This window comes from Staurois parvus, unplaced genomic scaffold (assembly GCF_062004578.1).
Source record: "Staurois parvus isolate SC_StPar_1 unplaced genomic scaffold, SC_StPar_1.0 ptg000948l, whole genome shotgun sequence".
In the NCBI taxonomy this organism is placed as follows: Eukaryota; Metazoa; Chordata; class Amphibia; order Anura; family Ranidae; genus Staurois; species Staurois parvus.
This window is the reverse complement of record NW_028318744.1, coordinates 1,040,534-1,055,183: the sequence shown is the minus strand read 5'-3', so window position 1 is coordinate 1,055,183 and position 14,650 is coordinate 1,040,534. Positions and strand designations below refer to the sequence as shown.

General features: G+C 48.4%; 1 protein-coding gene across 1 annotated transcript in view; it reads right to left on the bottom strand.

Annotated features, from left to right (window-relative positions):
• Positions 1-6,520, bottom strand: part of LOC149441778 (Fc receptor-like protein 2) — a 75,192-nt gene extending 68,672 nt beyond the window's left edge. Inside the window, exons 1-3 of the mRNA XM_089656905.1 lie at positions 6,421-6,520; positions 5,170-5,190; positions 1,339-1,593 (exon numbers count right to left, since the gene is read on the bottom strand). Of these exons, the coding sequence (XP_089513031.1) occupies positions 1,339-1,593; positions 5,170-5,190; positions 6,421-6,520 (376 nt within the window). The remainder of the gene's footprint in view (positions 1-1,338; positions 1,594-5,169; positions 5,191-6,420) is intronic.
• Between the last annotated feature and the right edge of the window lie 8,130 nt (positions 6,521-14,650).

Below are 14,650 nucleotides of genomic sequence, written 5' to 3'. Positions count from 1 at the left end.
TGTGCGGGGAAGCAGCCTGCAGAGTACCTTCAACCAGACTGAGAACCTGCCTTCACCTCTTCCATCTTTTACTGACCCACCCTGCTGCCTACAGGCTGCCTTACCTGACAGGAGGAGCATGAACAGAGGAGCAATGATGTCTCTGATGGTGCGGTCCATTGACTGCACCAGTGGCATGCTTGTGAGGGTCTGGTCTGCATTTCGGGGTGCCAGCAAGACGCTCAACAATTTTTATTTTGTTTTATCTTGCGGCTCTCAAACAGGCAATGCTGTAGTGCTAATATCATAGATCCCAGTTGCAGAAGACAACCGGGGAAAACCTAATCTTGGGAGGGGGGACTGGAAAGTCTTGGCCCCGCACTGAGTATAGGTATACAACAGATGCTTTGTGCCCTGCACCCCCATGTTCCCTTTATCAATTACATAGAAACACAGAAAAGTGACGGCAGAAAAAGACCGAGTGGTCCATCGAGTCCACCCAATTTGTTTTTTTATTTTTGTTTTTTTTTTTCCTTTTTTTGGGGAGTTTTTTTCATTAACTTTTTTGTCTAGAGCAGGCAAGGGTCTCCAAACTTTAAAAACAGAGGGCCAGTTTACTGTCCCTCAGACTTTAGGGGGGCTGAACTGTACCAACTGGAAGCAGAAAAGATCCTATCAGTGGGAAAAAAACAATGCCCCATTTTTGCTGTCAGTGGGAGGAATTGTGCCCCATCATTGGTGTCATTAAGAGGAATTGTGCCCCATCAATGGTTTTAGTGGACTCCATTTTTTGTGTCATTGGGAAGAATTCTGCCCCATCATATATGTCAGTGGGAGGAATTATGCCCCATTGTTGAAATAGTGCCCCAAGGGCCAGATGAAGGCATGCAAAGGGCCACGTCTGCCCCCCCCCACCCCCAGGCCACAGTTTGGAGACCACTGGTCTAGAGTATAGATCTATGCTTGTACCAAGCATGTTGGAAGCTATTTATTGTTGACTGGCTCACTTCCTCTGCTGGAAGTTTATTCCAAGCATCAGCTTCTCTTTCAGTACAATAGTACTTTCTGAGGTTAGTTTTGAACTTTCCTCCAGTTAGACTGCTTATCCCTAGACATCACCTCTTTTCCAGACTGGAGGCTACACCTCTGACTGTTACTGGGATCTTGTAATTAAAGCCTCTTTATTTGTGCTAAGGCAAGACACCTCTAGACTGTTTATTGAGCCATTGTGGATGGACTGTTGCTGTGGGCCTGGCTGCCTTGCACTGATTATGGAAAAAGAACCTGTTGATATACAGTAGACCCTAAGAGGGTCTGGCATGGACAAAGAACACATTAAATTGTACATTTCCAACTAACCAGCAACGACATCCAGTCTGACAGTGTCACTTCCTTCTCCATTGGCCCAGCATCTGTAGTTCCCGCTATGCACAATCTTTGCAGATGTAATGTTATAGATTTTTCCGTCAAACACCCTGTTACCATCTTTGTACCAGACGTAGGTCAGCTCTCCGCTTGCAGTAGACCCCACATCACACGTCATTTTCATAGACTCTACTGTGAAGATCTTCCTCACATTTGGGGTGAAGGTTACCACAGGGCTGACTGCTGATCCTGAAGAGGATTCAAATGGAATTGCAACTTATGCCAAGTTAACTGCACACAATAAAATGTAGTTTTGTAGTATTCTGCTATAATGCAGAATAGAAGGTGTAACAGAACCGGTACCCGACCGCACTTGGGTATATTCCGTTATACCGCAGCTTCCCCTGTCCGAACACCATCCACGGACCACACCCTTGAAATCCCTCAGGAAAATATACAACACCCAGCTCTTCTTAAGACAGAAAGCCAACTCCTTTTATTGTACACAAACAACATGTTTTATACAGAGGGCAGGGAAAGACAACCAGGGACAGGAAACACATCATCAGCCCACCCTATCAGTGGGAAGGGCTACAGTATAGGCAGGAAACACCTCATCACCCCTCCCCATCCAACCAAGACACAGAACAATGGGATGAAACACATGGTAAAGGACATTGACCAACCCCCACACCAATACACAAACAGTACATCCCATAATAGTTGGCTGGACAGGAAGACACAGCACAATGGGGGGTAGCACATGGCAAACAGACAATGGACAGCCATGTGGCCGAGAACAAAGGAACACACACTATACACAAGACTCAGACATTCACATACACACCCTGTACCCCTTAACAGGCACAGGGTGCCTTAAACATAATCCTGTCACAGAAGGGTCCCTCGAAAGCTAGTCACTTGAGTCTAGGTTCACACTGCTGCAGTGTGGGATTCGCAGTGATCAGACAGCATACTGACAGGAATGGTACCAGCAGATTGGTGAAGGGTCAACGTGGTACCAATATATAAAAAAGGCCAGAGATATGTTCCTAGAAACGACAGGCCAGACAGTCTAACATCAATAGTATGTAAACTATTGGAGGGGATGATAAGGGACAACATCCAAGATTTTGCTGATGAAAATGGTATCATTAGTATTAATCAGCATGGCTTTACTAAAGATCATTCTTGCCAAACCAATCTGTTAACATTCTATGAGAAGGTGAGCTGCCATCTAGATAAGGGAAGGCCTGTGGATGTGGTGTATCTAGATTTTGTAAAAGCATTCGACACAGTCCCCATAAACGCTTAATTTACAAACTGAGGTCTGTAGGCATGAACCATAGCGTTTGTACATGGATAGAAAATTGGTTACAGGGGCCGTACAGAGGATGGTGATAAATAGTGTATACTCTGACTGGTCTGGAGTGGTATGAGTTCTGGTCACCAGTTCTCAGGAAAGATGTGCTGGAACTGGAGAGAGTCCAGAGAAGGGCAACAAAGTTAACCACTTCCAGTCCGGACACTTTCACCCCCTTCCAGTCCGGACACTTTCATCCCCTTCCAGTCCTGACACTTTCATCCCCTTCCAGTCCGGACACTTTCCCCCCTTCCAGTCCGGACACTTTCACCCCCTTCCAGTCCTGACACTTTCACCGCCTTCCAGTCCTGACACTTTCATCCCCTTCCAGTCCGGACACTTTCATCCCCTTCCAGTCCAGACCAATTTTCAGCTTTCAGCGCTATCACACTTTGAATGACAATTGCGCGGTCATGCAACACTGTACCCATTTGAATTTTTTAACATTTTTTTGAGATAGATAAAACTTTATTTTGGTGGTATTTATTCACTACTGGGATTTTTTATAAATGAAAAATTCCAAAAATTTGGAACAAAAAAAAGTGTTTTTCTTATAAAATTTTGAAAATAAATAATCTTTCTTCATAAATCTTGGACAAAATTTATTCAGTTATCTTTTTAGTAAAAAAAAAATAACACAAATTAGTTTATAACCAAAAATTATCATTTTTAAAAAGCTTGTCACATGGTACAAGGCTGTTGTGAATAGCCTTGTACCATGTGACCTCTGTAATCATTCACACGTAGTAAGCAATGATGTCAGAAGTGATTGGCCAATCAGTGATCACATGATCAGGACCTCACACAGAGGTCCCGTACAGCGATCGGTGTTCTGGAATCATGATGTACAAACATCATATCCACACGATCAGGAGTATGCGGTATTTTCAGTGTTGAAAGGGTGCATTGAGATACAGTATGTATGTAGCTACTAGAATCCATATAATCCAATATTGTACCGCGCTCCAATATATTCTACCTCATGTGATATAGTGAATACCTGTGTGTGTCTCCAATTGACAAACAATTACATCAAACTATGATACTTAAATCCATAATTAGTATAAATGTGAAAGATATAAAATTTTCTATAAGTGAAAAAACAGAAAATAAGGTGAGAGAGGAGACTATTTCTATGCTATGATCTCCCAAATAGATTGATATTTCTCCTCTGTGTTTAATTTTAATCTGAACAAAACATCTATAATGTTAAAATGTATGTGGGGAAAAATATGTATATTTTTCTATTTATGTAGTATATTATTTAGTCATTCAGATGGGTACATCATATAATGTGCCGTTCAATTTGCCATATGATAGTCCTCCTCTGTATGAATTGAGATGGTATATTCAAACTGGATAATATTATAGATCTGTGTCCACTGCGTGAACCTCTCTCTCCTTAGCACAGCCTTCTCAATAGATCAATAGAAAAACTACATCCCCCAGAGGAAGCTACGAGTCCCTGTAGCGTAACGCGTAGGGGAGGGGCGGTGACATCATCACGCATCCACAGAGGAACGGCGAGTATACACACTGAAGGCAGACACACCTATGAGGCTGATCTTAATGCGATTTGGATACATTTTATGTAAAGCGCTATTATATCTTTCACCATGTGAGTGGAAAATCAAAGCACATTAAACAACTGTAATCCCGGATAAGACACTATGTTTCTTTTCCCTTCTTTTTATGTTCCAAATATGGAGGATTAAGCCAAGCAGCCAGTGGAGAATGATCTATTGAGGAGGCTGTGCTAAGGAGAGAGAGGTTCACACAGTGGACACAGATCTATAATATTATCCAGTTTGAATATACCATCTCAATTCATACAGAGGAGGACTATCATATGGCAAATTGAACGGCACATTATATGATGTACCCATCTGAATGACTAAATAATATACTACATAAATAGAAAAATATACATATTTTTCCCCACATACATTTTAACATTATAGATGTTTTGTTCAGATTAAAATTAAACACAGAGGAGAAATATCAATCTATTTGGGAGATCATAGCATAGAAATAGTCTCCTCTCTCACCTTATTTTCTGTTTTTTCACTTATAGAAAATTTAATATCTTTCACATTTATACTAATTATGGATTTAAGTATCATAGTTTGATGTAATTGTTTGTCAATTGGAGACACACACAGGTATTCACTATATCACATGAGGTAGAATATATTGGAGCGCGGTACAATATTGGATTATATGGTTTACATTTACACACCTAGAGAGGGTGTATGTAGTACCTTGCGATCTAATATATATGTTTTTTATGCACTTAATTTAGTAATATTATAGTTTGTATTTAGTAAATAACTCCTTGTGGCTCACAAGTAACAATTTAACTCCATAGCTACTAGAATCCTCTTTATGTTTCTGCCATTTCAATAATTTAGCAAAATCGATTGATTGGTTGAATGAATGATAGATCTAAAATAAAGACTCACCTGAGTGTCCAAGGATCGTGGCTGTAAAATAAAACAAAAACTGTTACATATTTGAAATACAAATGGCAGTCTATGCAAAAACATTGTGTCTACAAAAAGAATTATAAATATATATAAATATACTGTATGATGTGTTAATTGTGAGTAATAATTGAAGCCCCATATGATAATACTCAAGTCAAAATACAAGTTTTTTTTTTTATTGACAATGTGATTTTGCACAGCAATCCATCAGCAGCTGGTTTGTTCAAATCCTGATGAAGGGGATGGAGATACGATTTTATCACCCCCCCCCCCCCTTCCTCAGTTAGGTTGCTAGGTTGTTTGGCAAATTTAGTTCTTTTGGGCTCCTCTGTAATCAGTGAAGCTCAAACTCTAATGTTGTCTACAGTGGAGTTGTTGATTGCTTTGGACTGTTCTGTGCTTCACAGTCTGCTGGTTTGAATGTTTTCCCCTGCATTCTAGAAGCACGGGTGTCAAACTGGCGGCCCTCCAGGTGTTGCCAAACTACAAGTCCCATGAGGATGATAGAATGTCCCGCCTCTTCAAGTAAAATCATTCTATTTTTCACAACTGTGTTAAAAAAAATGACTAGATCCTCGTTCACTGAATAAGTAGAATAAGTAACAACATGTAGGATATACACTCAACGGCCACTTTATTAGGTCCACCTTGCTAGTATCTGGTTGGACCTCCTCTTGCCTTCAGAACTGCCTTCATTCTTCGTGGCATAATTTCAACAACGTGTTGAAAACATTCCTCAGAGATGTTGGTCCATATTGTCATGAGTTACTGTTGCCTTTCTATCATCTTAAACCGGTCTGCCCATTCTCCTCTGACCTCTGACATCAACAAGGCATTTTCCTCCACACAACAGCCTCTCACTGGATATTTTCTCTTTTTCAGGACCATTCTCTGTAAACCCTAGAGATGGTTGTGGAAAAAATCCCAGCAGATCAGCAATTTTTGACATACTCAAACCAGCCCGTCTGGCACCAACAACCATGCCACGTTCAAAGTCACCTAAATCCCATTTCTTCTCCATTCTGATGTACGGTTTGAACTTCAGCAAGTCGTCTTTATCACGGCTAAATGCCTAAATGCATTGAGTTTCTACTATGTGATTGGCTGATTAACAATTTGTGTTACCAAGCAATTGCATCTAATAAAGTCGTCGGTGAGTGTATATGGCAACATAAAGGTAAATAGGTAGATAATTAAATACTGACAATAGTAAAAGCAGATACTTACAGATGAAGACTATCAGAGCTGCGTACTGGACCATCATTGCAGTTTTGTGGCTAAATATTAGCATGTATAGAACGTATGAGGACTTGGTTTTCCGGAACATGTCAATGGTGTTATGAGCGCCCGCAAAAAAAGGTCAAAGAAACAAATAACATAACTGAAAATAAAGCAAAGGAAATGAGCACGTAAAAAAGTTGCAATGATGATTTTTCTTTAAAGCTGAACTCCAGTTAAAAAAAATAAATTTGACACTTGCAGTGGATTACCCCAAACTAGAAGGGTCAAATGATCAATTTCTTTTTTTTTTTTTCAATTAAATGTTAACCTACTCTGTCCCAGTTAATTCCTTCTCTCATCAGTCTTTAGCTATTATTTTTCTGCTAATTTATTTATTTCAATTTTTTCAACCATTAATATTAGAGATGAGCGAAGTATTCAAAAATTCAATTCGAGTGATTCGGCGAATTTGTGGAAAATATTAGATTCGAGTCGAATATATTCGCTGTGAATTTAACTTAAAAAAGGGTGTTTCTAGGCTTCAGAGAGACTTAATATTAGTGCAGAACACTGTACCTTTAATTTAAATGCCCTTGGAGTCTGCTGGGGAAGAGAAATAATACTGTCAGTCAGTATGACATGCAGATGAGTGCCGTCGATCTTAGAATCACCGCACACTTCACTCATTTGGCCAGTCACGGGGCCAAAACCAGTGTTTGGAGCCACAGTGTGGCGGTGGAGGCAGCAGCAATGGGAGGCCATACAGCACCCTATGACAAAATGGAAACCAGCAGGAGTGTGAGGAGACCTGAAAGTGGCACATGGCAGAGTGGGAGCAATGGGAGGCGGTACAGGGACCCAGGTCACACTGTGGGCCCAGCAGCAGCGTGACCAGGCGGTACGGGGGCCCATGGCAGATTTGGGGCCTGGCAGCACCTATGGGAGGCCTGTAATCTGCCAGCAACCTATGACAAAATGGAAAACCGCAGGAGTGTGAGGAGACCTCAAAGTGGCACATGGCAGAGTGGGAGCAATGGGAGGCGGTACAGGGACCCAGGTCACACTGTGGGCCCAGCAGCAGCGTGACCAGGCGGTACGGGGGCCCATGGCCGATTTGGGGCCTGGCGGCACCTATGGGAGGCCTGTAACCTGCCAGCAAACTATGACAAAATGGAAAACCGCAGGAGTGTGAGGAGACCTCAAAGTGGCACATGGCAGAGTGGGAGCAATGGGAGGCGGTACAGGGACCCAGGTCACACTGTGGGACCAGCAGCAGCGTGACCAGGCGGTACGGGGGCCCATGGCCGATTTGGGGCCTGGCGGCACCTATGGGAGGCCTTTAATCTGCCAGCAACCTATGACAAAATGGAAAACTGCAGGAGTGTGAGGAGACCTCAAAGTGGCACATGGTAGAGTGGGAGCAATGGGAGGTGGTACAGGGACCCAGGTCACACTGTGGGCCCAGCAGCAGCGTGACCAGGCGGTACGGGGGCCCATGGCCGATTTGGGGCCTGGCGGCACCTATGGGAGGCCTGTAACCTGCCAGCAACCTATGACAAAATGGAAAACCGCAGGAGTGTGAGGAGACCTCAAAGTGGCACATGGCAGAGTGGGAGCAATGGGAGGCGGTACAGGGACCCAGGTCACACTGTGGGCCCAGCAGCAGCGTGACCAGGCGGTATGGGGGCCCATGGCCGATTTGGGGCCTGGCGGCACCTATGGGAGGCCTGTAATCTGCCAGCAACCTATGACAAAATGGAAAACCGCAGGAGTGTGAGGAGACCTCAAAGTGGCACATGGTAGAGTGGGAGCAATGGGAGGCGGTACAGGGACCCAGGTCACACTGTGGGCTCAGCAGCAGCGTGACCAGGCGGTGGGGGGGCCCATGGCCAATTTGGGGCCTGGCGGCACCTATGGGAGGCCTTTAATCTGCCAGCAACCTATGACAAAATGGAAAACCGCAGGAGTGTGAGGAGACCTCAAAGTGGCACATGGTAGAGTGGGAGCAATGGGAGGCGGTACAGGGACCCAGGTCACACTGTGGGCTCAGCAGCAGCGTGACCAGGCGGTACGGGGGCCCATGGCCGATTTGGGGCCTGGCGGCACCTATGGGAGGCCTTTAATCTGCCAGCAACCTATGACAAAATGGAAAACCGCAGGAGTGTGAGGAGACCTCAAAGTGGCACATGGTAGAGTGGGAGCAATGGGAGGCGGTACAGGGACCCAGGTCACACTGTGGGCTCAGCAGCAGCATGACCAGGCGGTACGGGGGCCCATGGCCGATTTGGGGCCTGGCGGCACCTATGGGAGGCCTTTAATCTGCCAGCAACCTATGACAAAATGGAAAACCGCAGGAGTGTGAGGAGACCTCAAAGTGGCACATGGTAGAGTGGGAGCAATGGGAGGCGGTACAGGGACCCAGGTCACACTGTGGGCTCAGCAGCAGCGTGACCAGGTGGTACGGGGGCCCATGGCCGATTTGGGGCCTGGCGGCACCTATGGGAGGCCTGTAATCTGCCAGCAACCTATGACAAAATGGAAAACCGCAGGAGTGTGAGGAGACCTCAAAGTGGCACATGGTAGAGTGGGAGCAATGGGAGGCGGTACAGGGACCCAGGTCACACTGTGGGCTCAGCAGCAGCGTGACCAGGCGGTACGGGGGCCCATGGCCGATTTGGGGCCTGGCGGCACCTATGGGAGGCCTGTAACCTGCCAGCAACCTATGACAAAATGGAAAACCGCAGGAGTGTGAGGAGACCTCAAAGTGGCACATGGCAGAGTGGGAGCAATGGGAGGCGGTACAGGGACCCAGGTCACACTGTGGGACCAGCAGCAGCGTGACCAGGCGGTACGGGGGCCCATGGCCGATTTGGGGCCTGACGGCACCTATGGGAGGCCTGTAACCTGCCAGCAACCTATGACAAAATGGAAAACCGCAGGAGTGTGAGGAGACCTCAAAGTGGCACATGGCAGAGTGGGAGCAATGGGAGGTGGTACAGGGACCCAGGTCACACTGTGGGACCAGCAGCAGCGTGACCAGGCGGTACGGGGGCCCATGGCCGATTTGGGGCCTGGCAGCACCTATGGGAGGCCTGTAATCTGCCAGCAACCTATGACAAAATGGAAAAAAAAAGTGTGAAAAAGGCCACCATTTTGGAACGGTAGCGAGGGTCCAACAAGGTGGACAGCCAAAAGTCATCCCTCTGTCTGATGGTTATTATTCGGCTGTCGCTACGCAAGCAACCGATCATGCTATGGGCCATTTGTGCCAAGGAATGCGAGGGACTCCCTGCCTCCATCTCCACAGCATACTACCACGGTGCGTCTGGGTCCTCTGTCTCCTCCTCCTCCTCCTCTACCAGATGCTCCTGCTCCTCCACTCTTGTCCGCTGAGTGGAAAAACCACCCATTTCACTCAATAATTCCTGAGCACCAATGTCCTCCTCTACCTCCTCCTCTTCTTCCTGTCCTGCCCCCACAGGGGTCATGTGGCGCTGAGATCTGTGCGCCACGTCTACCGCACTCTGACCAGCCATTGTTAACAGCATTTGTTCCAGGACGTGCAACAGAGGAATGACCTCGTTCATCCCATAGTCCTGCCGACTCACGAATAGCGTGGCCTCCTCAAAGGGCCTGAGCAAGCGCAGGTGTCACGCATGAGCTGCCAATGGCTGACATCTAAGTTACACAGGGAGTACCTTTATCCGCTTTTAACATCAGGAAATCTGTGATGGCCTTTCGCTGTTCGTAAAGGCGGTCTAACATATGTAGGGTTGAATTCCACCTTGTTGCAACGTCACAGCATGAGGAGTCGGTACGGGGGCCCATGGCAGATTAGGGGCCTGGCAGCAGCTATGGGAGGCCCGTAATCTGCCAGCACCCTATGACAAAAAATTGAACACACCAGCAGTGTGTGAGGAGACCTGAAAGTGGCACATGGCATGAGAGACTGTGGACCTGGCAGCAGCATGAGGAGGCGGTATAGGGGCCCATGGCAGATTAGGGGCCTGGCAGCAGCTATGGGAGGCCCGTAATCTGCCAACACCCTATGTCAAAAAATTGAACACACCAGCAGTGTGAGGAGACCTGAAAGTGGCACATGGCATGAGAGACTCTGGACCTGGCAGCAGCATGAGGAGGCGGTATAGGGGCCCATGGCAGATTAGGGGCCTGGCAGCAGCTATGTGAGGCCCGTAATCTGCCAGCACCCTATGACAAAAAATGTAACACACCAGCAGTGTGAGGAGACCTGAAAGTGGCACATGGCAGAGTGTGGCGATTGAGACAGCAGCAATGGGAGGCCGTACAGGGACCCATGAGAGACTGTGGACCTGGCAGCAGCATGAGGAGGCGGTATAGGGGCCCATGGCAGATTAGGGGCCTGGCAGCAGCTATGGGAGGCCCGTAATCTGCCAGCACCCTATGTCAAAAAATTGAACACACCAGCAGTGTGAGGAGACCTGAAAGTGGCACATGGCATGAGAGACTCTGGACCTGGCAGCAGCATGAGGAGGCGGTATAGGGGCCCATGGCAGATTAGGGGCCTGGCAGCAGCTATGTGAGGCCCGTAATCTGCCAGCACCCTATGTCAAAAAATTGAACACACCAGCAGTGTGAGGAGACCTGAAAGTGGCACATGGCATGAGAGACTGTGGACCTGGCAGCAGCATGAGGAGGCGGTATAGGGGCCCATGGCAGATTAGGGGCCTGGCAGCAGCTATGTGAGGCCCGTAATCTGCCAGCACCCTATGACAAAAAATGGAACACACCAGCAGTGTGTGAGGAGACCTGAAAGTGGCACATGTTTGTGGCATGATTCATGGCGGATTTAGTCAGTTGTGTCAGGAACTGGTGGTTTGAAATCCAGACTAATCCACGCCTGATTCATTTTCACAAACGTGAGTCTCTCCACACTTTCGGTGGACAGTCGTGTCCTCCGCGGAGTTACAATACCTCCTGCCGCACTAAACACGCGCTCCGATGCCACGCTACTGGCCGGGCATGACAGCCTTTCAAGGGCAAATTCAGCTAGTTGGGGCCAAAGGTCAAGTTTCGTTGCCCAGTAGTCAAGGGGATTGTCTACCTCGGTTGGCAGGGTGCTGTCCAAGTAGGCCCAAGCCTGTTGTTTGAGCTCCTGCTCCAGGTCCACCTGATGCTGCTGCTGCTGCTGCGGCTGGTTCGTAGTTTCCTCACTGCGCTGGTGAAGAAAGCTACTCATCATCGACTGCAGACTGAGGCAGCCGCTGCTGGTGGAGCTGCCACTGCTCCTACCACCCCACCCCAGGAAATCGGTGATGGCCTTTCGCTGCTCGTAAAGGCGGTCTAACATGTGTAGGGTTGAATTCCACCTTGTTGCAACGTCGCAGATCAGGCGATGATGTGGAATTCCGTTCTGCCGCTGCAGCTCAATGAGGGTGTGCTTTGCGGTGTAGGAATGGCTGAAATGCATGCAAAGTTTACGTGACATTTTAAGGATGTCTTGCAGTGGGATGGTGGATTTTAGGAACCGCTTGACAACCAGATTGAACACGTGAGCCATGCATGGCGCATGGCACAACCTTCCTTGACGCAGAGCAGACACCATGTTCTTTCCGTTGTCGGTCAACATGGTTCCGATTTTCAGTTTGCGCGGAGACAGCCATCTGTCGATTTCTCTGTTCATTACACTCAGAAGTTCCTCCCCTGTGTGACTACGTTCGCCAAGGCATACCAGGTGCAGCACAGCGTGACACCGTTGCGCCCTGCACATGTGATATGCCGGTCGGGTAATGGGACTTGGCACGGGGGTGGCGGCTGAGGACACGGCGGAAGAAGAGGTGGTAGAGGCGGACATGTTTGCTGGACCAAGGACGTGCAAACGTGGAGGCAAAAGCGTCGTGACCTGTCCAAGTTGCTGGTGCGGCTGTGCCGGCACCACGTTCACCCAGTGGGCCGTAAATGACATGTACTGTCCCTGACCGTAGTTACAGCTCCACACGTCGGCGCTGCCGTGCACTTTGGCAGAGACCGACATGCTCAAAGACTGGCCCACCATCTCTTCTACATGTGAATGCAGGGCTGGCACTGCCTTTTTGGCGAAGAAATGACGGCTTGGCACTCTCCACCGCGGCGCGGCACAAGCCATCATTTCTCGGAAAGGTGCTGAGTCCACCAGTTGGAAAGGGAGGGACTGCAGCACCAGCAACTTGGACAGGAGGACGTTCAGCTTTTGCACCGTCGGGTGCGTGCTCGCAAACTGTTGTCTCTTGGAAACGGATTCCAAGAAAGACTGCTGACGGAATCCGAGAAGAGGAGTAGCAGGAGAAGGAGCATCTGAACGAGCGGAAGATGCCAACGAGCGACAACTCCCCTCAGCAGAGGTGTTGGAGCCTTGACTGGCTGATAGAGGGCGATTGACGTCGGGTGACGGAGCAAGTAACGGAGCGGGTGATGGAGCGGGGGCTGGGGCAGGCAGAACCGCCGTATCTTTATCACGGTTTTCCCAGGCCACCGAATGGCGACGCTGCATATGCTGACGCAACGCTGTAGTCCCAACATGGGCCCCCTGGCCACGCTTTACTTTCTGGCCACATAGTCGACATACGGCTACGTTTACTTCCTCGGGCGGCTTGATGAAAAATTGCCACACCACCGAGTAGGAAACTTTGCCCCCGCTACTCCTCACTGGCTGACTGCTACTTCCTCCGTGCGCACCGGCACCACTACTGGCCGTGGTGGTAGGCTGCAGTGGAGCTGGTGCTCTACTCCGTGGCCGTTTGGCTCCACTGACACTGCTGTGACCCTGCTGCCTCCTGGGCAACCCACCGACTGTTTCGCTCGCTGCCAAGCTGGCACCCTCTTCTCCTGATGATGCGGAAGAAATTACCTGATGACGACGAGGCTGCCAAGTGCGATCAACCTCCTCATCATCAAGTAGGGTCTCCGCCTCACTACTAGCCCCCTCGGCTGCGTCTGGGTCAGGAGACAGACCTGTCTCTAGACCGGCTACCGAACCACTCTCCTCGCCAGTACTTCTTCGCCTGGCTGCTGAAAGGCGGATGTCTCCCCCCGTTCCTGACTGCCCTCTGTTAGCTCTTCCTCACTGTACAGTGGGGCTGAGCCCACAGCATGCGATACTTCGCTTGGTGAGGGAACAGCAAAGGACAGGGGCAGGTAGAGGACACGTGATTTCAGTGGGCTTGCTCCCGGGCCATGCCAACTAACGGTTGTGTCTGACGTACCCACCGACCGTTGGCTGTAGGTGTCAGAGGTGACCTGGGAAGAGGAAGACGACCGAGCCAACCAATCGATGACGGCAGGGTTGTCGGTGGAGACACGACCGCTGGATGACACCGGGAGCACTGGCCTCTGGCTGCGAATAGTGCTGCCTCGACCCCTTCCTCTGCTGCCACGTCTGCTCGCTCCTAAAACATTGCCTCCTCTGCCACTCCTCTGCATGTTGTCTGACATACTCTTTAATTCAACGATTCTGTGTCCCTGAGTAACAATTCTGTGTCCCTGAGTAACAATTCTGTGTCTGTCCCTGAGTAACAATTCTGTGGCCCTAAGTAACGGTTCTGTGGCCCTCAGTAACAATTCTGTGTCCCTGAGTAACAATTCTGTGGCCCTAAGTAACGGTTCTGTGGCCCTCAGTAACAATTCTGTGTCCCTCAGTAACAATTCTGTGTCTGTCCCTTATTAACGTTTACGTGGCCCTAAGTAACGGTTCTGTGGCCCTCAGTAACAATTCTGTGTCCCTGATTAACGTTTCTGTGGCCCTAAGTAATGGTTCTGTGGCTCTAAGTAACAATTCTGTGTCCCTCAAGAAACAATTCTGTGTCTGTCCCTGAGTAACAATTCTGTGGCCCTAAGTAACGGTTCTGTGGCCCTCAGTAACAATTCTGTGTCCCTGATTAACGTTTATGTGGCCCTAAGTAACGGTTCTGTGGCCCTCAGTAACAATTCTGTGTCCCTGAGTAACAATTCTGTGGCCCTAAGTAACGGTTCTGTGGCCCTCAGTAACAATTCTGTGTCCCTGAGTAACAATTCTGTGTCTGTCCGAGTAACAATTCTGTGGCCCTAAGTAACAGTTCTGTGGCCCTCAGTAACAATTCTGTGTCCCTGAGTAACAATTCTGTGTCTGTCTGAGTAACAATTCTGTGGCCCTAAGTAACGGTTCTGTGGCCCTCAGTAACAATTCTGTGTCCCTGATTAAGGTTTCTGTGGCCCTAAGTAACGGTTCTGTGGCCCTCAGTAA